This window comes from Mustelus asterias, chromosome 7 (genome assembly GCF_964213995.1).
Source record: "Mustelus asterias chromosome 7, sMusAst1.hap1.1, whole genome shotgun sequence".
Classification (NCBI taxonomy): Eukaryota; Metazoa; Chordata; class Chondrichthyes; order Carcharhiniformes; family Triakidae; genus Mustelus; species Mustelus asterias.
Window position 1 is genome coordinate 61,524,836 of NC_135807.1, and position 22,533 is coordinate 61,547,368.

Sequence of the window (22,533 nt, forward strand, 5' to 3'; positions counted from 1 at the left end):
TTCAAGGATCTGTGGACTTGCACACCCAGGTCTCTCTGCGTATCTACACCCTTTATGGTTCTGCCATTTATCGTATATCTCCTCCCTAAATTGTTTCTACCAAAATGCATCACTTCGCATTTTTATCAGGATTGAACTCCATCTGCCATTTCTTTGCCCAAATTTCCAGCCTATCTATATCCTTCTGTAGCCTCTGACATTGCTCCTCACTATCTGCAAGTCCTGCCAATTTTGTGTCGTCCGCAAACTTACTGATCACCCCAGTTACACCTTCTTCCAGATCGTTTATAGAAATCACAAACAGCAGAGGTCCCAATACAGAGCCCTGCGGAACACCACTAGTCACAGGCCTCCAGCCGGAAAAAGACCCTTCCACTATCACCCTCTGTCTTCTGTGACCAAGCCAGTTCTCCATCCATCTAGCCACCTCCCCCTTTATTCCATGAGATCCAACCTTTTTCACCAGCCTACCATGAGGGACTTTGTCAAATGCTTTACTAAAGTCCATATAGGCAACATCCACGGCCCTTCCCTCGTCAACCATTCTAGTCACTTCTTCAAAAAACTCCACCAGGTTAGTGAGGCATGACCTCCCGCTCACAAAACCATGCTGACTATCGTTAATGAGTTTATTCCTTTCTAAATGCGCATACATCCTATCTCTAAGAATCTTCTCCAACAACTTCCCCACCACGGACGTCAAGCTCACCGGCCTATAATTACCCGGGTTATCCTTCCTACCCTTCTTAAATAACGGGACCACATTAGCTATCCTCCAATCCTCTGGGACCTCACCTGTGTCCAGTGACGAGACAAAGATTTGCATCAGAGGCCCAGCGATTTCATCTCTCGTCTCCCTGAGTGAGGCCCTGGGGATTTGTCAGTCTTTATATTCTCTAACAAACCTAACACTTCCTCCCTTGTAATGAAGATTTTCTCCAACGGTTCAACTCTCCCCTCCGAGACACTCCCAGTCAACACATCCCTCTCCTTTGTGAATACCGACGCAAAGTATTCATTTAGGATCTCCCCTACTTCTTTGGGCTCCAAGCATAATTCCCCACTTTTGTCCCTGAGAGGTCCGATTTTTTCCCTGACAACCCTTTTGTTCCTAACGTATGAATAAAATGCCTTGGGATTCCCCTTAATCCTGTCTGCCAAGGACATTTCGTGACCCCTTTTTGCCCTTCTAATTCCCCGTTTGAGTTCTTTCCTACTTTCTTTGTACTCCTCCAGAGCTCCCTCCGTTTTTAGCTGCCTGGACCTAACATACGCCTCTCTTTTCTTTTTGACCAGTCCCTCAATTTCCCTGGTTATCCACAGTTCTCGAATCCTACCCTTCCTATCCTTCTTTTTTACAGGCACATGCCTGTCCTGTAGCCCTAACAACTGTTCCTTAAAAGACTCCCACATGCCAGATGTGGATTTACCCTCAAACAGCCTCTCCCAATCAAGAGCTGCCAATTTCTGCCTAATCCCACTAAAGTTAGCCTTCCCCCAATCCAACACCTTACCGTTGGGACACCACTCATCCTTTTCCATCACTATCCTAAAGCTAACAGAATTGTGGTCACTATTTGCCACATGTTCCCATACCGAAACTTTGAAGACCTGACCGGGCTCATTCCCCAGTACTAGGTCCAGTATAGCCCCCTCTCTAGTCGGGCTATCTACATATTGTTCCAAAGAACCCACCTGTACGCATTTTACAAATTCCTCCCCATTCAGAGTCCCAGCTCTCAGCGATTTCCAGTCTGTACCAGGGATTTCCTTGGAGAGACGAAGGATGAGAGGAGACCTAATAGAGGTGTATAAGATGTTGAGAGGCATAGATCGGGTGGACTCTCAGAGGCTTTTTCCCAGGGTGGAAATGTCTGCTACGAGAGGACACAGGTTTAAGGTGCTGGGGGGTAGGTACAGGGGAGATGTTAGGGGTAAGTTTTTCACACAGAGGGTGGTGGGCGAGTGGAATCGGCTGCCGTCAGTGGTGGTGGAGGCAAACTCAATAGGGTCTTTTAAGAGACTCCTGGATGAGTACATGGAGCATAATAGGATGGAGGGTTATAGGTAGGTCGATAAGGTAGGGATGTGTTCGGCACAACTTGTGGGCCGAAGGGCCTGTTTGTGCTGTAGGTTTTCTATGTTTCTATGTTTCTAATCATCATGCATACCAAGTATTTTATTTTAATCTGCAGTTTCAGCCTTCTTAAGCTCTATACATGGCTCAGTATTGGGAAATGCCTTTCGAACAGATGGAGAGGTTGGGATGGGTGAAAGAAAACACTGAAAAAATGATACTGAGATGTTTTGATGTTGTTACTAAGCATTAGGGAGGTTTTACTCATACCATGCTTTCTAGTCCTACCGAACCTTGATGAGGCTTTGGTTTCCTATGACAGATTTGAGATAGATGGGACAATTTGGGCAGCACAGTGGCACAGTGGTTAGCACTGCTGCCTCACAGCACCAGGGACCCAATTTCGATTGCCAGACTGGGTAATTGTCTGTGCAGAGACTGCACGTTCTCCCCGTGTCTGCGTGGGTTTCCTCCGGGTGCTCCAGTTTCCTCCCACAGTGTGAAAGACGTGCTGGTTTGGTGCATTGGCCATGCTAAATTTTCCCTCAGTGGATGCAAACAGGCACCGGTATGTGGCGGCTGGGGTGTTTTCAAGGCGACTTCACTGCAGTGCCTACTTGTGACACTAATGAATAAACTTTAAACTATTTTATGAAGAACTCAGGGTAAGCACATGGTATTTCAGGGCCCAACCTATTCTGCATCTTTCTCTCTTGGAGCTCCTTGGGTTATCTGACCACTGATGTGACAGTGATATCATCAATGGTCTCATTAACCCATTGCTCTCCACGTGCTTGGCTGCACTGCCAGTGCATTGCTCCGCATTGAGGCAGCTGCACATGCGCACACGGTGGGAGCGCCGGGCCGGAAGTGACGCGCGGGCGGCGGTGTCGGCGCCGGTTCCTTGGGTCGGAGCAAGATGACAGGCTGCCGAGGTCCGAGTGAGCGGGGAACGGGGAGAGGGAACCCGGGGCCGTGAGCGGGGAACGGCGAGAGGAAGTCCGGGTCCGAGGGAGCCCGGGCAACGGGTCCTGGCCGGGTCCCCGAGTGAGCGGGTGTCCGGGGAGAGGGGAGGGAAACGGGCTTACCGGGGCAGCGAGGCTGGGATATCGAGAGAGAGCCGGGGGTTTGGCTGCGGGGCGGGCGGGACGGGCTGTGTCAGCTTCGGGACTCCCCCACTCGGCACCCGCCGAAAGCCGCGACCCGGAGTCAGCTTTGCGGCCCGGCGGGAGGAGCAGGCCGGCTCCGAGGCGCTGTTTCCTGGGGCGAGCTCCGGGCCCTCGGCTGACTGAGGAACGGAAGTTGGCTTGTTGTGTGTTTTGGCTGGTGTGCCGGAGACTCTTTTTGTATCTGATCTGAAAATGTGGGCTGGGGAAGGGAGGCTTTCCTGCTCCCATGTGTTTGTAATAAATACACAGCAGCCAACGTGTTAATGAGCCGAAAGCCCCTGCGTGTGTTGGCCTTTGCGTGTTCGGCCTACATGTCTTTCAGGCCACAAGTCTGAAAAATGTTTTCCGCGTTAAATCTCGCGTCCTGTTGAGCGCTGCAGACCTCTTTGATAGGGCAGTTTTTTTGCTGCAAGGTGTGTTAGAGATCGAGTTTATTTACAAACTCCAGTGGCGACGTAATTTACAAATGCAGCTGTTGCAGAGAGGAAGTAACTGCATTATATTTAGCCTCAACACTTTTTTAGCTTCAATATTTCTAACTTTGCTGCATATGATTTTTCAGATATTGGAAGTTTATGTGGATTGCAAGTGAATGTTTGACTGTATTACCGTCGCAATCTTCCTCACTTTCTGCGTTTTTGTTGTGGGTCATTTTGTTACCAGCGTGTTGAGATTTATTGATAAAGAAGCATAATTCATGAAAAATTTGAGCGGAAATGTAGCTCTGGTCAGAGATTAACGAGTTTTCAACATGAATTTCTAAGTTAATTCCGGTGTTTTTTAAATCGTTTTGAGAAATGTGCTTCGTAATATCATTTGCTTGGGGGTATTTCTGCGCCAGCACATTTTCAGCATATCCAACTATTTCCTGTTTCCATCACATCTCAAAATGTGCTCTTCCTGCACAGTCGCCTTCATGCAGTTTAGTAAATGGCCTGAAAGCATCAATGTCACATTTGGAGAGAACAGCAGTTGCAATTTCTGTAACTTCATTTTATTGAAAGATCCTCGTTTGACCACCCCCCTCCCCAAATGATGGGTTCAGAACATTAGTTTCAGCAAATAATTGAAAATTGTCACTTGCATCCTTCCATCTGCAAATGAAATCCGTTGGTAGAATCCAACAAGAATGTAATTAATGTTGTGAATACTTGTCACGATGCAGGGATCAGCAAAAAAGCTATTCAATTGCAAACTGTTGTTACTCCTTGATGATGGACTAAATTAGGGAAAATGTTTTGTTAAACATTTTTGCTGATGATTGATGAGACCAATCTGAGAGTCACATTTTGTGTCAAATGTAACATAGAAAGTGGTTATTCGGTGTCTTTAAGTTGGTTTTAGTGTTGACACTTGTTGCCAAGCCACTGATCATCAGTGGTGGTGTTTGCTGCCTTGATGATGTTGCCATTTGTCTCTATCAGGTAATAAAGTTATTGTGGGACTGTGATCTTAATATTTTCATGGAAAATTCATATGGAAAGTTAATTGATTTGCATTCAAGTAGTGTATTTTGTAACTCACTGAAATTACTGAAAAATTATGAGATTGTAGAAAAAGATGTGTCAATAGCATAGAAGGAAAAAGCGATTTTGAAAAGGAAGGTTGAGAATTTGGGTACCATTTATTATACGTCGAGTAGTATGGTGCTTTAAATAGAGAGCAGGACCTTAATTCTAATCTTGAAATTACTTTTAGATTAGATCAGTTATCTAGTCTCAGTGGATTGGAAGTTAGTAAATGGAACACTACCATTCAAGAAAAGGAGAAAATAAATGAGGAACTACAGGACAGTTAGCCTGATGAATCATTGGGAATTTACTGAAATCTAGTATCATGGAAGTCTTAACAATGCACCTTTTAAAATTATAGAATGAGCACACAATATCCAACATGGTTTCATAGAAACAAAGTGACAAATTTATTAGTTGTTTTGAGGATGCAACCTGTAAGGATTAATTGTGTACTTGGATTTCCAAAAGATTAATACACAAGGTAAAGGCTTATGGAGTTGGGAGTAATATATTATTCTGGATAAATTAGTAGTTAGTGGGAAGGAATCAAATAATAGGAATAATTGATGCTTTTTCTAGTTGACAGACTGTGACTAGTGGAGTGCTGCAAGATTGTGGTTGGGCCTCAGCTATTTTCAATCTGTATTAATGACTTAGAGACTGAGTGTGATGTACCTGAGTGCTCATAGTACAGAGCGAGACAGGAATGTGAACTGAGGAGGACACAGAGGCTGCAAAGGGATATAGATGCAAGCGAGTGGATAACAAAATGGCAGATGGAATAAAATGTAGGGAAGTGAGAGATTATTTACTTTGCTGGTAAGAATAGAAAAGCAGAATATTTTTCAAGCTGTGAAACTTGTAATGTTGATTTAGCCTTTGTTGCAAGGCAGGGTGGAGTATAAAAGTAGGCAAGTCATTCTACAACTGTACAGGACATTAGTGAGACCACACCTAGAGTACTGTGTACAGTTTTGATTTTATTTAAGGAGGGATATACTTGCATTGGATGCAGTTCAGAGAAGTTTTAATGGGTTGATTCCTGGGATGAAGGGGTTCTCATGAGAAAAAGTTGAACAGTTTGGGTCTATGCTCTTTCACGTTTAGAGGAATAAAAGGTGATCCTACTGAAAAATATAAAATTGAGGGGTTTTGCAGGGTGTATGCTGAGAATGTTTCCCTATTCAGGGGCATCTAGGACAACAAGACACTGTTTCAAAATAATGAATCTCCCATTTAAGAAGATGAAGAATTTCTTCTCTGGGATGTTAAACTTTGGAATTCTATATCCCAGGGGACAGTAGAAACCTAGGTCAATAAACATAGTCAAGACTGAGTTAGACAGATTTTTGATCTCCAAGTGAATTCAGTTATGGGATCTGGTAGGGCACAATTAGGTCAGCCATAATATTGAATGGCAGAGCAAGCTCGAGTGGCCTAATGGTCTATTCTGGCTCCAAGTTCCTATGCTCTTATATTCAGAAGGACTTGGGTGTATTTGTACATGGAGCACAAAGTCAGCATTCAAATATAGCAAGTAATTCAGAGGGCAAATTGTATGTTGTCATTTATTGCATGAATAAGTCTTGCTACAATTGTACAAGATTTTGGTGAGGCTGCACTTGGAGTACTATGCACAGGTGTCCCCATATTTAAGAAAGAATATATGGCAGTGGTGCAAATATTCACTAGATTATTCTATGATCAGAGCATAAATAAATTGGGCCACTGCTCTGGAATATTCAGTAATTTGAAAGAATGAGAGGCAATCTCATTGAAATATAGAAGATTTTGAAGGGGCTTTGCAGGGTCGACAGGTTTAATCTGATTTGACAATCTCGAAAGGAGGCAAATCTTTAGGATAAGGGGTCAATCATTTCGGACTTGGATGAGAAATTTCTTCACTCAAAGGATTGTGGATGCTCTATTGCTAAATACATTTAAGACTGTGAATATATTTAAGACCTGAGACAGATTTTTGGTTTCTCAGGGGATTGAAGAATATGATTAGGCAGAAATGTGGAGTTGAGACTGGGAATCAGCCATGATTATTGAATGCAGAACAGACTGCAGGGCTGTATGGGCTACTACTCCTCCAATTTATGTTCTTGTAGACGAGCATTGATGTATTGAATTGTGGCTTGAGATGTTGTGGAGAGTTCATATTCTTAGTTGATTGGCTTGAGTACTGGGTGAATGCAAGTTTTATAATTTGGACAATTCTGAACCAAATGAATGCTGATGGACTTGGAGGATAGAGTAGCAAGAAAGACTTAAAGCACCAAAGCATTGCAAAGGGAAAAAGAGGAACTAAAATACAGAATCAATAATATGGGGAGAAAGGAAAAATATTAGTCATGGGGGTAGACAATGAATTGAGCAAGATAATTAGAGAACCAAACAGTGCCAGTAACTATGCAAGACTTGGTGAACTTTGGTTGTACACCTTGCAAATGAGGTTAAAAGGTGATCTGATTGAGCAATTTGAAACAATGAAGAGAAATGAGGGCATTGGGGGCATATTTTAAACTTTGGTTGAAAATCACCAAGTTCTCAAAACATAAATGCAGCATGATGGAGATTCTTAAAAATACAATAACTTCTTAAAAAATAAGATAGCTACTATCAAAGTGCAGAAATTTGAGTTAATAAGAGTAGCTGAAACTTTCTTAAACCCTGATCTCGCCACTCTTTTTCTCAGCTTCAAGTGCCATTTTGGAAATTTTACTTTCTTGACTGATCAAGAATAGAGTTTTCACTTTTACTTCCCTCCAATTTGCTTGTTGTTCATTGATCTGCAGAATCATTTTGAAAATTTGTTACATGAAAGGTGCCATGTAAATGAATTCATCTCATTTTTGTGAATTTAGATATTAAAGAATTGTTTGTATATTAATGTACAATGAAATCTATAATATCGTCTTTATCTGGATTATGCTAGTTTTACAGAAATCATTTGTGATGCCTCACCTGCTGTCAGAATTTCTGTTGTGTTAAGTTGTGTTTTCATCTACTTTGTTTAAAAATTGAGTCTTTGCTAAATTCGGTGGGTATGTTTGTCAACACTTGAGTTCTTTTCGAAAAAGAAAATGATCAAATGGCATTTGTTAATTCATAAATGACTGAAGCTTTGATAGCTGAAAGCATTAATAGTTTTGGCACGCAGGTGATATTTCTGAATCCAGGAAGGTAATTTAGTGATGTGGCAGCATCCGTCTGATTTTGCCAGCCTCTGTTTTTCCTTTGTAATTTTCCTGCACAATTAGCTTCTATGATTGTGACTTTTCTTGGAGATTATTGTGTGTGATGCTGTTTGATTATTTAGAAGAATGAGTGGAGTTGGATGAAGCCCCCTCCTATTTTTTTCTATATCGATCAGCATCTCTACATGGCAATGCAGTTGAGGTTAGGAATGTGGAGTAGGAAAGGAACTTCCTGTTGGTGCTGTCAATTATAATTTGACAGTTTTCTACTGCGTTTGTACTAAATTAGTTGGAGGAGACGCCTTCAGTTGATGCTGCTGCATATTTGGAGAAAAGACTTACTTTCGATTAACTCGCAAGCTTTCTTACTTTGTCGATCTGTTTCTTCCATAAAATTTCAGATTCATAGTAACATTTATGCAGCAGAAATTCTTGAACTTCATGGTTCCATGGATATTGGGCAGCCAAAGTAATTGACTTTTTGGGATTGTCACTTTTCTGATTGGGCAAATCCATTACTTAAAGTTAATAATCAACAGGAGAGGATTTCTTCTCTCCAACCTCCTCACTGTTGTTGGTTCTTCGGGTGTTGTTTACTTTCTGTTGTCAGCCGAAGTTGGCATCCTTTGTGCGAACCTAACCAAGAAAGTTATGTCAAAATAACGTGGTCTTTTCTCCTATATTTCTCCCCTTCTTTCAAACATCTCTTCCCATTTTTGTGGTCCCTGGTTGACATTGGTGCCAAATTGGGCACGTTTTTGTGGCAAAGCTCGTTTTGCAGTATTTGTCCAATCTTGGAAGATACTTTAATTTAAAATAAACTCAAACTTCATGTATTTAATGTTAGTAGAAGCTGATGTAATTGTTAAGTTAAGACAACTTTTGGTATGCTTATTCAAAATTTCAATCATTATCTTTCCATTTAAATCCGAGAACAGGGAGGGACGGGTTCTCTGTTAAGGGCGCTTTTCCTCTTTCACCTCCTTGATTATATATCTTTTTGCAACCCTTTCCGGATTTTTTGGTAAGCATCACTTTCCTATGTTGCAGTTTGTTTATTTCCATCAATTGACAGTTTTTCATCATTTCACCTAGTGTGAGTCATGTTGGTAGCTGCCTTGATTCGCATGTCAATAATAATTAAGTGCAGTTTTTTATAGCACTATATCATCTATCATTAAAGCAAAACATACCTGATGCACAACATAAACCCATCAGCTAGAACACTAACTTGAAAGTAACAAAACAGCATATAGAAGACAGGGGACTATGCACAAAATGAACACTGGTTCAATTTGATTTATTATTGTCACATGTATTAGTATGCAGTGAAAAGTATTGTTTCTTGCGCGCTATACAGACAAAGCATACCGTTCAGAGAAGGAAATGAGAGAGTGCAGAATGTCGTGCTACAGTCATAGCTAGGGTATAGAGAAAGACCCAACTTAATGCAAGGTAGGTACATTCAAACGTCTGATGGCAGCAAGGAGGAAGCGGTTCTTGAGTCGGCTGGTATGCGACTTCAGACTTTTGTCTCTTTTTCCCGACGGAAGAAGATGGAACAGAGTGTGTCTGGGGTGCGTGGGGTCTTTAATTATGCTGGCTGCTTTGCCAAGACAGTGGGAAGTGTAGATGGAATCAATGGATGGGAGGCTGGTTTGAGTCCTATGTTTTACTTGAGTCAAGAAATACAAAATGCCTGTGACAACAGAATGGGATCAAGAAGGCATTTTGTCCTACCATCGCCAAAGTTGCTCTCTTGAAATCAGCAGATGGTGATGTACTGACCTACAGAAGTAAACCAATGTACTGCTGCAGTACACCTTACTATGTGCTGTACACACTTGTGAGATGGGCATCTTCCAGTTCCCTTGACGCTGTCCCACCACATGCTGTCATGGTTGAGTTAGATTAAGAACGCTCATCACTTGAGCTTGAACAGGACATTGATTTCTTAGCAAGCAGAAAAGCACTCACCGGGGATGGAGTTCCAGCTAAACTGCTCAAGCAAGGAAAGTCCCATTTAAAGCCACACCTCTATTCCACAGGACACAGGTAACACAATCATCACATTATGGAAAAACTAATGCGACAAAGGAGATGGCAACGACTATAAGAGAATCTTACTCCTTTGTGTCACTCAGAAGGTTTTCGCTTGGTTTATGCTCAAAGGTTTCCATCTACTTGGATTATGTGATAGCAGTTCTGCAGTGTACATCATGATATCCATACATCAGCTACAAGGAAGTATAGGGAACATGATCTGCATCATTACTTTACTTTTGTAGATCTCACTAAAGTGCCATCAGTGAGACAGGACAACAAAAATTTGGGAAAGAAATTTGCTGTCCACCAAAGCTCATCAGCTTTTTTCATTCACTGTACATTTTGACAGCGCCACATCTGACTTGTTTCAGGGTGAAGAATGGAGTGGAAAAAAGGCTCTGTCCTAGCCCACACTTTGGTATTCTCTATGCTCCTGACCTTTGCCTTCCCTTTAGACAGGGAATGAACTTAAATGCATACTAGGTCAGACAGCTACAATCTGCCCAGACTGAAAGCAAAAACAAAAATACAGCATAATCTGGTCAGCAATTCCTCTACTTTGCTGATGTCATGTTAGTTGTCCACGTGGAAACTCAGCTACAGAGACTCTTAAGATTATTTCTTCCTTACCATAAGCATCAAGAAAATGGCGGTTGTGAAGCTACCCCATCCCTAATGTATTTGCATAGCCATCATACATAGATGGAAGGATGTCGCTGCTGATGGAATAGTTGTAGGATTATATTTTTACCTAGATTGATGCCATGATTTAAAAATTCACATCCTGGCTTTCAAATTCCTCCATGGCTCTTGGCCTTCTCTAATCTCTTTCAGACCCACAAATCATCCATTTGAGCATTCCTGATTTTATTCAATCAATTGCCTAGGCCCTAAGATGTGGAATTCCCTCCCTGTATTTTTCAATCTTATTTTCCTCTGAAGACACTCCTTAAAACCGACCTCCTTGATGGGGTTTTGGCCATGTGATGTAATGGTCCTGTGAAATGTCCTGGGGTGTTTTATTAGATTAAAAGTGTAATATAAACTGTTGTAGTGATTGATGTTGAAGACCACCACTGTTGTAGAAGGTAGGGAATTCTGGAAAGTGAAAACCAATGCAACCACCATCTGTGGCCACCTCTTTTAAAATTTTAGGGTATAGACCATCAGGTCCAGGGGATTTGTTGGCTTTGTCTCGTTACTTTCTCTAGTACTATTTCTTGATATTACTGTTATTATTGACATCAGTCCATCTCGAGTGATAATGGAAGGTGCCACTTCTCACTTCTGTATTGAACTTCATTTGTTGTGGTTGTAGAGGCCAATTCGTGAGTAGCAGTCACTTCCACAGCTGGTACAGACATCCTTTAAATTCTTAATTTTCATCTTGGTTCCTTACTACATCCAGTTTTGTTTCATCTCCTACCATAAAGACCGATACAAGTATTTGTTTAATGTCTCTGCGATCTCCTTATTCTCCATTATAACTTTGCCTGTTTTTGCATCTGAGGGATCTAAATAATCTTTTACTCTGCTCTAGTGATGCTTCTTAACTCTGTTTTAATAGAGTACCAATGTTGCACTAATTTGCCTTCACATCTCCTACTTTAGCTGTGCATATAGCCTATGTTTGTCATTTTGACACTAAATAGGGATTGAGAAGTGTGTGTATACAAGCAAAATACCTGATTTAAAGGAGTTGTGGTTTGTTTTGTTTCTCATTGAAGAGTTGGCTTGAATTACAGACTCTTGGCATATTTTAATTCCAACAGAAATATTGAGCAATTAGAACTGTCCTTATTGCCTTTGAATGCATGCACGACAAAACATCACTCTTGTAAAACTGTCAAAACATGAGCGGAGGTTGTACAGTTAGTTGGTGTAGGCAATGTTGAATAAAGGGCAGACTCGTGCAACTCTTATGAAAATTACAAACTATGAATATTCCAGGATAAAACAGAGTCTGTTAACTTGATTTTGGCTTGGGAGGCAGTGAGATGTGTTACTGGATTTGGTTTCTATGGGCTAGGGACAGAAGATGTAACCTGGAATTCTACTGCAGATTACATGTTCCATGCAGATATATGGGCACTGTGCAAGGACAAAAACAATATCGTCTCTGGCTGATCAGTCTGCCTTTAGAGTTCCAAAATGACCACGGTGCTTGGAACTCCACTGCTATCTGGAGAGCGGTTATAGAATGAAAGAAGGATTAAGCTTTGACTGAAATGAATATTAAAAAACAATGTGGCTCCATAACTTCCTCAAAGGTAGAAAAATTAGGCAAATTAAAAGAATTTGCAAACATTTTTATAATATATCTTTGCAGGAAGCATAGAACCATTAAATCCCTACTGTGCAGAAAGAGGCCATCCAGCTTATTAAATCTGCACTGACTCTCTGAAAGTGCATCCCACTAGGCCCTCCCTTCTGCCCTCTCCCCATAACCCTGCACACTGCCCTCTCCCCATAACCTTGCATACTTGACATGGCTAATCCACCTAATCTCCTGGGCACAAAGGGGCAATCTAGCATGGCCAATCTACCTAACTTGCACATCTTTGGACTGTGGAAGAAAACTGGATGAAACCCACACAGACACTGCAAATTCCATACAGTCATCCAAGGCCGGGACATGAACCTATGTCCCTGGCGCTGTGTGGCAGCAGTGTTACCCACTATATGGATAAAATAAATGGGCATAGAAAAATCCCAAATAATCAAGGGATAACAAACAACATGAATTATTTTGATGTTTATGGAGGAGATTTTCGGCAGTATCTCCGGCATAGAATTCCAGGGAGGATGGGCCACAGAGGCAATACTTGATTAAATCAAATTTCAGGCCAAGTGTTAAGGATAATAGAATGAGATAATTAAATTAGGCCCAGCCTTAGATTTACTGTGAAGCATGGAAAGCTTGGAGGAGATTTTCACGATTAACTTGATCAATCAAGTGCCAATAATATATACACGATTGCCCTAAACTTTGAAACAGAGGTACTTGGTCTCAAGGAAAGATGCAAGGGAATGTATAGACATTTGTATTGAAGAGAAAAACCGAATACTGTAGATTATGGGAATTTGAAATCAAAATAAATGCTGGAAATACTCGGCAGGTCAGGCAGCTTCCATGGAGAAAGAACCAACCTTTTCTGGTACTAACAAGAGGTCACTGGCCCTAATTTCACAGTTAGCTTTCTTACTGTCAACTCGTGCCACCTGCAAAGATCTGGTGAACTCTGGTGTGGATTTCGCCTTTCCCGATGTTATTTTAATTCTGGCAGCTATAGCAGAGCCCTGGTGTTCAGCAACTGTGATGTTATCAAGCAGGCAAAGTCTGGAACTGCACTGAATAATTCTGCCAGACAGCAATCCAGAAAGAAAACGAGCATTGTTTATGATCTTCCAGAAAGTGAAATTTAGATTAAAGTCGAAACTGCAATATCTTTTATTACTGGCCCTTTGGGTTAGTGTGCTGCCATGCAGCTTAGACCATTGTTCACCAATATGAAACTAGTTTTTGAGGACCAGATATGTTCAGTAATTACAACTTTGTATGCTGTACAGGTGTCTTGTGGCACAGTGGGATAGCATCTCTGCCTATGAATCAGATGCTTTGGGTTCAAGTCCCACCCCAGGGCTGGATGGCCAAACAGGTTCAGAATTAATCTGCAAATCCTTCCTGCACATGCCAATGCACGGTTGTAAGACCAGGAGAGATTCCTGGTCAGCCATGTAATAGAAAGTTGGAGCCTTTACCTTCACTATCTATAGCTCTGGGCTATAACATGCATGCTACTTGGACCCCATGAGTGAAGTGTAACACACCATCACCATGCTATTAAATACCCACTTACACTTCATTCAACAGGTCTTAACTTTTTTTAAAGGATTTTCACAGCAAAAATAGCACAAGAAGGAGAAATTACATCCTGTGGCAGATTGGGGATCACTAAAAGCGACGACTGGTGTCCATGTTTAACTGTGCATGTGCAGATTGCAGAGGTTGCTGTCAATTTCAACGTAATGATAGTGACTGCTGCCAGTTTCACCATCATTATAACCCCAAAATCCAGACTGTAAACTCCTTGGCTGACAGGTGTTCCAACATCATCTTTATTCAAATTTAAACAACTTTATTTAGTTTCTTTAGTTTCTAAAATGAGTTTATAGCCGTTTTAGCTCGTTGATATTTAAGAAACAACAGAAATATTAATGCATGTTTGGGTGTGACTGAGCTTTCCTGTTTGTCCCTCACATGACCATATCATTCCTCTGGGGGCTTTTAATAGCCAACCCTTACATCTTTATTGGAGTCGAGGGTTGAGACATAAGTGCTGATGACGGTCGCATATTGGTTATGGCTGAGCTGCAGGTGAAGTGTCAAGAGTTTTAAGTTCTGGGAATGCATTCAAGATCCTATTCCAGATGGCAAAACCAACTCTGTGGGCATGGAGGTCACTGTCAGCCTTCCATTTCAAGTTATATTCCCCCTGCTTGTTCCTTCAGTTGCCCCTCCCCAGGAAGGCAGGTCTCACTGAGGGCAGTTTGCAATCTTGATAGCTCAAGTGATACAATTGCAGTTCTGTTTTCCGGATGGTTGCTCTTGAGATTGTCCAGAAGTGTAATAACATTCCAAGCTTCAAAATTTAAAGTTTTCTTTATTTGACTACAAAGTTAGTGATCCCACAGGGTGCGGTTCCCTAACTAAGAGAAAGTGGGGCAGCCTTTTTTCTTAAGGAAACCTTTTCTGCTGCCTCAGAAAGGCGAAGTCAAGCTAATGACACCTGACTAATAGAACTTATATAGTGGTTAATGTAATAAAATGTCCCAAGTGGTGTTTTAAAACAAAATTTAACAGTCATTTGAGGCAATATTAGGGTAGAAGTCAAAAGCTTGTTCAGATAAGTAGGTTTTAAGGACTGCTTTAAAAGGAGGATAAAGGTAGAGAGATAGTGGTTGAGGGAATTGGAGAGTTTTGGCTGTGTCAGCTGAAGGAGCAATAAAATTAGAGATACCCAGGAGGCTAGAATAAGGAACGTAGATGTCTCCGACGATAGCGTGGCTGGAGCACATCATATACAGGGACCAGTGAGGGCATGGAGGAATTTGAAAATGAGGATAAGAATGCTATTAAAATTGAGGTGTTGCTTAACCCAGTGCACCCAGTGTTAGTGTAAGTCGGCACGGAGTGCAGTGTTTAGCACTGCTGCCTCACAGCACCGGGGACCCGGGTTCGATTCCCGGCTTGAGTGACGCTGCATAGGTTTTCTCCGGGTGCTCCAGTTTCCTCCCACAGTCCAAAAATGTGCGGGTTAGGTTGATTGGCCATGCTAAATTGCTCGTTAGTGTTAGGGGGGTTGTTAGGGGAATTAGGAGGGCAAATATGTGGTGTTACGGGCATATGGCCTGGGTGGGATTGTTGTCGGTGCAGGCTCAATGGGCCAAATGACCACCTACTGCACTATAGGGATTCTATGATTCTAAGTCGGTGAGCGCAAGGCTGATGGGCGAATGGGACTTGGTGTAAGTAAGGACACAGGTAGTAGACCTTTGGATGACCTACCCTCTGTAAACTTGAGAATGTGGGAGGTTGGGGAAGGGCCCATTGGAATAGTTTATTAGTGTCACAAGTAGGCTTACATTAACACTGCAATGAAGTTACTGTGAAAATCCCCTAGTCGCCACACTTCGGTGCCTGTTTGAGTACACTGTGGAGAATATAACATGGCCAATATATCCAACCAGCATGATTTTCAGACTGGGAGGAAACTGGTGTACCCGGAGGAAACCCACACAGACAAGGGGAGAACGTGCAGACTCTGCACAGTGCAGACAGTGACCCAAGCCGGGAATCGAACCGGATCCTTAGCATTGTGAAGCAATGCAATGGCTAACCACTGTGCCGCCCACAAACATAAATAACAGAGAATGGTAGTCCAATCTTGAGGTAACAAAGGCATGGATGAGGGTTTTATCAGCAGATAAACTGAGGCATGGTAGATTTGGGTGATACAGATCTGGATATAGCTGGTATTAGACATGGTATGAATATGTGATCGGTAGCTAAGGGGCGAATACTAGACAGAGGTTGTGAACAGGGATGGAGTCATTGCCTAGGCAGCAAAACACCACACACTGTAAGCAGTGAAAACACACCATTTTAGTAATGTGTGGGATTATGTGAAATCCATCCTGAAAATTATTTTTCTCTGATAGGCCCATGCCTATTATGTATCTCACACTCGGACTGAAATGGTTTCGGTGGTTATTAATTAATATAACATCTCATGAAACTGCTAGATTTTTAGATGGTGTAAGATTTATTATAAATTCTAAGTGCGTATCACTGGGAGTACTTTCTATATTTGTATATTTTATGGAACAATGTCAACGCATTTAGCAACAAAAGATAGAATAAAGCAAGAACTCCTTTTTATATTAATATTTGAAATTCAATTTCCGTTAAGCCAATTGTAAACACTTTCATTTGGTTAAAATTTGCAGACCAAACTTGAATTGCGTAGTTTGTCCTGTTGTATTTGAAGGATATTTTTAATCTGATGTGAAAGGGAAGACAGTTCTGGTCTTACGATGGAATTTTTTTCGGTCACAGATCTTGACGTTGGCTTATCGTGCAACAACTAACTAATTTTTTAATATGTTGGACAGTTCCTCGCAATTTTTGTTTGCTGGAAGAGCTTGAAGAAGGCCAGAAAGGTGTAGGTGATGGGACTGTGAGCTGGGGCCTCGAGGATGATGAAGACATGACACTCACACGATGGACAGGAATGATTATTGGGCCACCCAGGGTCAGTAAATTAACAAATTAATGTAGAGATTTGAAAATATAAAATACTATTGTGCAGATGTTCTCTCCTTGTGCTATAACTTGAAGAGACAATTATTCATGTTTTTCCACTTTCCTGTGTTGTCACCAATTTTGCTGTAATTATTAAAAGGGACCCTTTCCAAAATATCTGTGAACTGCAAAAAGTGATTGTAATCTACGGTCATGCTATGTCATACCTTAATGCTTGTGTTGTATTGATATCTTAAGCCAGTGGGTAGAAAGTTCAAGATATATATTTGCTGTTTCATAGAAGTCTTTGGGGCCTCAAATGATACTCCTCTTGGTGAAGTGAAGGACATGCTGAAGGAAGTTCGTCCTTGGCCCTGAAAAACCATCCTTTTTTTTAATACCGGATGCCTTTTTTGTGTTTTAAGGTGGAGTAATTGAAGGATATGTAGATCGACATGTTCTCAGGTAGCTTTCTTGTAAATGCTGGAGCATTGATGCTGGGCATGGGGTTTTGATTCACCACAACAGCAGGAAAGCATCCAAGTTGCTTGAATCTATAAGGCCGTCTGTTATCCATCAAGCTATCTTTACTAGCATTAAGTAGCCCATCAATACTGCTGAGCTAATTCTTCATATAGGGGAAACAAAGATCTAATGGGTAAAATGATAGAAGGAAGGATTAGAGTCCTTGATTCTTGCTCCTTTTGTTACTCAGGTTTGTTGGCATGGGTTGTCAGTAGTGAAGTCTGAAGCAGTTTCCAAACGAGCAGTTAAAACCTACTACCTTGCTCTTTGAATTGCATTCAGATGCCATTGACAGTGCCTGGCGAAACTTGATCCAAAAGCCTTTCAGGATCATGCTTTGTATGTCTGCCCTCCTACTTTAGCATTTGCTATATGAAATAACTTCTAATGTTCTTTTTTCAGACTTGTTTTGAAAACAGAATATACAGCCTGAAAATAGAGTGTGGAAGTAAATATCCAGATGTAGCTCCAACTGTTAGATTTGTAACAAAAATAAATATGAATGGAATAAATAATTCCAATGGACTGGTGAGTAAACTATTATCCAGTGATTGGCATGTTGGCAGTCTAAGATGTTTTCACTTTTTTTGCCTTTCCCTTCTTTTCTCCTGACTTCTGATTCACTTCTTTTTACCTTTAATTGAGTTTTGCTTATGTGATGCACCAAGAATTTATGTAGGTGATCAATATGTATGTTTATCAGTTTTGAAGACCAGCTGTTCAGAGTACATAAGGGAGAGTGAGATTGACTTTAGAGAGGGTGGAACAGTTGCCATTGTTGGAAGCATCGAGAACCAGAGGGTACAGATTTAAGGTAAATTGGTGAAAGGAGCAAAAATGATATGAGAAAAAAACATTCTCACAGAACAAACAGTTAGGGTCTGGAATGCACTGCTTGATATTGTTGTGGAGGCAGGTTCAATCCAGACATTCAAGATGGAACGTAGATGACTATTTGAAAATGATCAACATGTAGGGTTATGGGGAGAAGCTCGGTGAAATGCCCATTGAGAGCTGGTGCAGACAGGATGGGCTGAATGGCCTGCACTGTAACAATTCTCTGACTCTGTGACTTCTGAGTTCTTCCCTACTAATTTGACAAAAAACTTTTTATGCCCAGTGATGCAACTTTAATTGGGAATAGTAGTGATACTATGTGCTGGGTGATGCTGCCTAATTCTTTGCTTTTGTTGTATTTCTTCTGTCCCTTCCAGCAACCACCCTCTACCTCCCATTAAATATCACCTTGGTTCAAATGGAAGTGTTTGCATCTGATTTAGATTCAACCCTCATTCCAGTAATTGAATAAATAATCAAGCTGGCATTCCACTGCAGTACACTGAAAGTGCTGCAATGTTAGATTTGCCGTATCTGTATGGATTGTCCAAACAAGGATCCGGGTAAATATTTAAGAATCCAACTATACATGAAAATCCGGTTCTTGTCCCTGACTTAATATTCTCCTCTCAATCTACAGCACCAAAAAAGGTCAGTTGGTAATTTGATTTATTGGTGCTTGGGATATTGTGATGCGTCAGCATTTATCTACATAAATCACTGCACATCAAAAATGTGTGTGAAGTAGATGAGATTTTGAGAAATCAATATTCTAAAAGTTTCTGTGTCTTTCCACCATTATATCACCAAGTACGTTGGGGTAGGGGAATGCTGATGCACACAAAACAATTGCAGAAGTTATGTTTGGAAAACTAATAATTCATTCACTGATATTGTTGTGCAGGTCCTTGGGTAATCAGGAAAATGATGGGGAGCTAGTGCACAGTCACAGAGGAAGTAGTACAAGGAAGCAGATTTGTCTTTCCCATTTCTCTCCCCGTTTGTCTCATTGGTATAATTGTAATTAGTCACATTATTTTGGGATTTGAAAAGACAAACTTGTATCCTGCCATCTCACATTACAATCCACTGGGACTTGTATAATATGTATTAATGACCTCGACTTGGATGTACAGGGCATAATTTCAAAATTTGCAGGTGACACAAAACTTTGAAGGTGCTGTGAACTGTGATAAGGTTAGTGATAGACTTCAAGAGGACAGAGACTGGTGGAATGAAAGAAATGAAATGGAATGAGCAGATAAAATTTATGCAGAGGAGTGTGAAGTTCAGAAGAATGCAGCAAAGCAAGAGTATAATTCTAAAGGGAGTGCAGGAACAGAAGAGATCTAGGAATGTATGTACACAGATCATTGAAGATGGTGGAACACATTGAGTAAATGTTTAAAAGGCATATGGGATCTGAGCTTCATAAATCAAAATGTAGAGGACAAAAACAAGGCAGTTGTGTTGTCTCCACTTCGGGGCACTGGTATTTTAGGCAAGGTGTGAAAGCTTCAAGATGAAAGTATGGGGAGAATGCTGAAGAATGGCATTGAGATATAGAATCAGTCATGATCATGTTGAATAGCAGAGAAGGCTCGAAGGGCCGAATGGCATACTCCTGCTGCTCCTATTTTCTATGTTTCTAGAATGGTTTCTGAGATGACGGACTTCAGTTGCGCAAATAAATTTGAGAAGCTGGGTTTGTTCTCAGATTTAGAAGAGATGTGGTAGAAGTTTTTAACATCATGAAAGATCTAAACAGAACAGGTAGAGAGAAACTTTCTATTGATCCCCTCACAAAGAGGGGACACTGATTTAAAGTTTTTGGCAAAAGGAGTAATGGTGACGTGAAGAAAAACTTTTTTTACACAGCATGTGGTTAGGATCTGGAATGCATTGCCTGAGTGTGGTAGAGGCCAATTCAGTTGTGGCTTTCAAAAGGGAATTGGTAAGCACCCATGGAGACAATGTGGGAGTTGGTGGTGGTGGAGATGGAGGTGGGGTGCAGGATGGTTGGTCTGACCAGCTGAGTTGCTCGTACAGACACAACAGGTACAATAACCTCTCGTGCTGTAACCATTCCATGATTCTGTACGTTGCTGCATCATTTTGATTTCCACATTCTCACCAAATCACATTCCTTTGAGGAAAGATCACCAGTGTGAACCTAATATTAGAATTAAAATTTGGACCAAACAATAGATGTTGATTTTACACCCTTATAGGCTATTGATAAATTGCAATTCCTTGGTTAAACCACCTTGTTAATCTGTGAACAGGTTTTGAGTGTAGTACGCAAGTTTAAATTACTTCTCATGCTAACAATTTCAGAAATTGGGTATTAAGGATTTGGAATAATTACAGAAGGGTATTTGAATATGTCACAGCAGACAACATGGTGGACGTTAATTCTGTGTAGTAAGATTTAATTCTGAGGTTTTGACAGTCGGCAGAACTAAAATAGAAATGTATTTTCAGTGGAAATTTAAATTCATTTTAGCTAAATTTATGAATATCTGATCAGAAAATGTCATTTTCCTTTTAGAATCCTAATTCAGAAAAAAAACCTGGAGCTAGATTTTAAAATACTGAATATTTTGTGATCCACAACACTTCATAATTTCTCTCCCCATCCCCCAATCATCGCTTCCATTGGTTAAAGCAGCTACAGAACTCTGGCAAGCTTTCGTTGTTGAAAATCTTCTGACAGCTGTCAAGGATAAATTTAAATTTGCTGACTCTAGGATACTTTACCTTGAACTGTGATCTTGTGTCTGATTGATGGTTGGCTATTTTAAAAGACCAGTAAGAAGTCTCACAACACCAGGTTAAAGTCCAACAGGTTTATTTGGCTGCCCCTTCATCAGGTGACATCAGGTCACCTGATGAAGGGGCAGCGCTCCAAAACCTTGTGATACCAAATAAACCTGCTGGATTTTAACCTGGTATTGTGAGACTTCTTACTGTCCAACGCCGGCATCTCCACATCATTTTAAAAGAAAACTTAGAATTGTACTCGTGCATTTTACATGACTCTTTTTTCCCCTTGCAGGTGGATTCACGTAGCATACCAGTTCTATCTAAGTGGCAAAATTCCTATAGTATTAAGGCTGTACTTCAAGACCTACGACGTATGATGACATGCAAAGAGAATGTGAAGATTTCGCAGCCCCCTGAAGGACAAACTTACAGCAATTAATTTTAATGGATCCAAAACTTTCTCTCTCTCAAAAACCTCACTTCCTATTCATGTCTTGTCAATATTCCTCAATACTAAATGCCCACAAAAAAATGACCTGGATATCTGTAAATCTTGAAATGTATGCCCACAATAATGTTTCGAGCCACAAATAAATCCAATAGTGGTGCAGAGTAACTTATTTTCTCTTATCAAGGCAATGATGATATCGGTGATCTAAAAGCCATTTGGGATCTTGGCTTTTACTTGGATGGGGGGAGGGGTAAAGATGAGGGAGTGAAACCAAGACATTTATTGCCTGATTATAGCAGATATATATGTTACACAAGATTATTGGTTAATAAAGGCAGTAGTTGGTGTATATAATGGCATGCTCTGGAACTTCTCGATGAAAAAGAGCTGTATTAAAAGAAAACTTTAGGTTGTTGTGTATGTTATGCAAACTAAACTCATTCAATAAGAATTGTTGGAAGTTTTTGCTCATTATTTTGCTGCATTGTGGTGCAGATTAATTGTAATGTCAGTGTGTTGAGGATTGTTTTAATATTTGTATTTATGAAAACGACTTTCTGTTCAGCAGCTCTTGTGTATCAAGTAATATTGCGTTTGTTTACAGTCTGGTTCTACCAAAACACGCATTTAGAATTTGCGAGAAAAGAATATCGGTGTGTAGTTAGGACTTCCTAAAATTAAAGCTAGTCTTGAAGATGTGAATAAGATACAGCGAGATGCTCTTCGTTTCCGTTTCTGAATTGGGCAATTATTGTTTCACCAAATGCATTTTTAAAAAAAAAATTTAGTGGTAAAATCATTCAGGTGGTCACAGTTTAGGAACTTTTTATTGATTTCAACAAAAACTTAATCCTCACTTTTCAAAAGCGTTTTCTTTCTGGAGGGCAAAATGACTTAGCTGATATACTTGGCTGTCAAATTTTCCCTTTGGAATGCCATAGAAAAATGATAAATGTCTGACTAAAAGCTGCTAATGATCCTGTCAAAAGATAATCGGGTAGAGTATAACTATCTGAAGTTTACTTTCTCTCGTGAGAGTATCTCACAAATTTGCTGTAATTGATAAAGACTGTTTCCCATTCAAGTTTGTGAAAAAACTTAAGGTGGGTGTATTCATTTAATAAACAGTAAAGTTGAAAA

The 22,533-nt window shown here is 40.7% G+C and overlaps 1 protein-coding gene across 3 annotated transcripts; it reads left to right on the forward strand.

The window, feature by feature from the left end:
• The first annotated feature begins 2,885 nt into the window (after positions 1 to 2,885).
• On the forward strand, positions 2,886 to 22,533 carry ube2v2 (ubiquitin-conjugating enzyme E2 variant 2). Of its 3 annotated transcripts, none has more exons than XM_078216137.1 (4): positions 2,886 to 3,012; positions 16,685 to 16,824; positions 17,742 to 17,867; positions 21,235 to 22,533. In XM_078216137.1, the coding sequence occupies exons 1-4, from the start codon at positions 2,997 to 2,999 to the stop codon at positions 21,379 to 21,381; spliced, it is 429 nt and encodes a 142-aa protein (XP_078072263.1). In that variant the 5' UTR covers positions 2,886 to 2,996; the 3' UTR covers positions 21,382 to 22,533. The 3 variants fall into 3 exon arrangements, with proteins under 3 accessions (XP_078072263.1, XP_078072264.1, XP_078072265.1); XM_078216138.1 differs by having other exon boundaries at positions 2,979 to 3,124; XM_078216139.1 differs by lacking the exon at positions 2,886 to 3,012 and adding an exon at positions 3,189 to 3,403.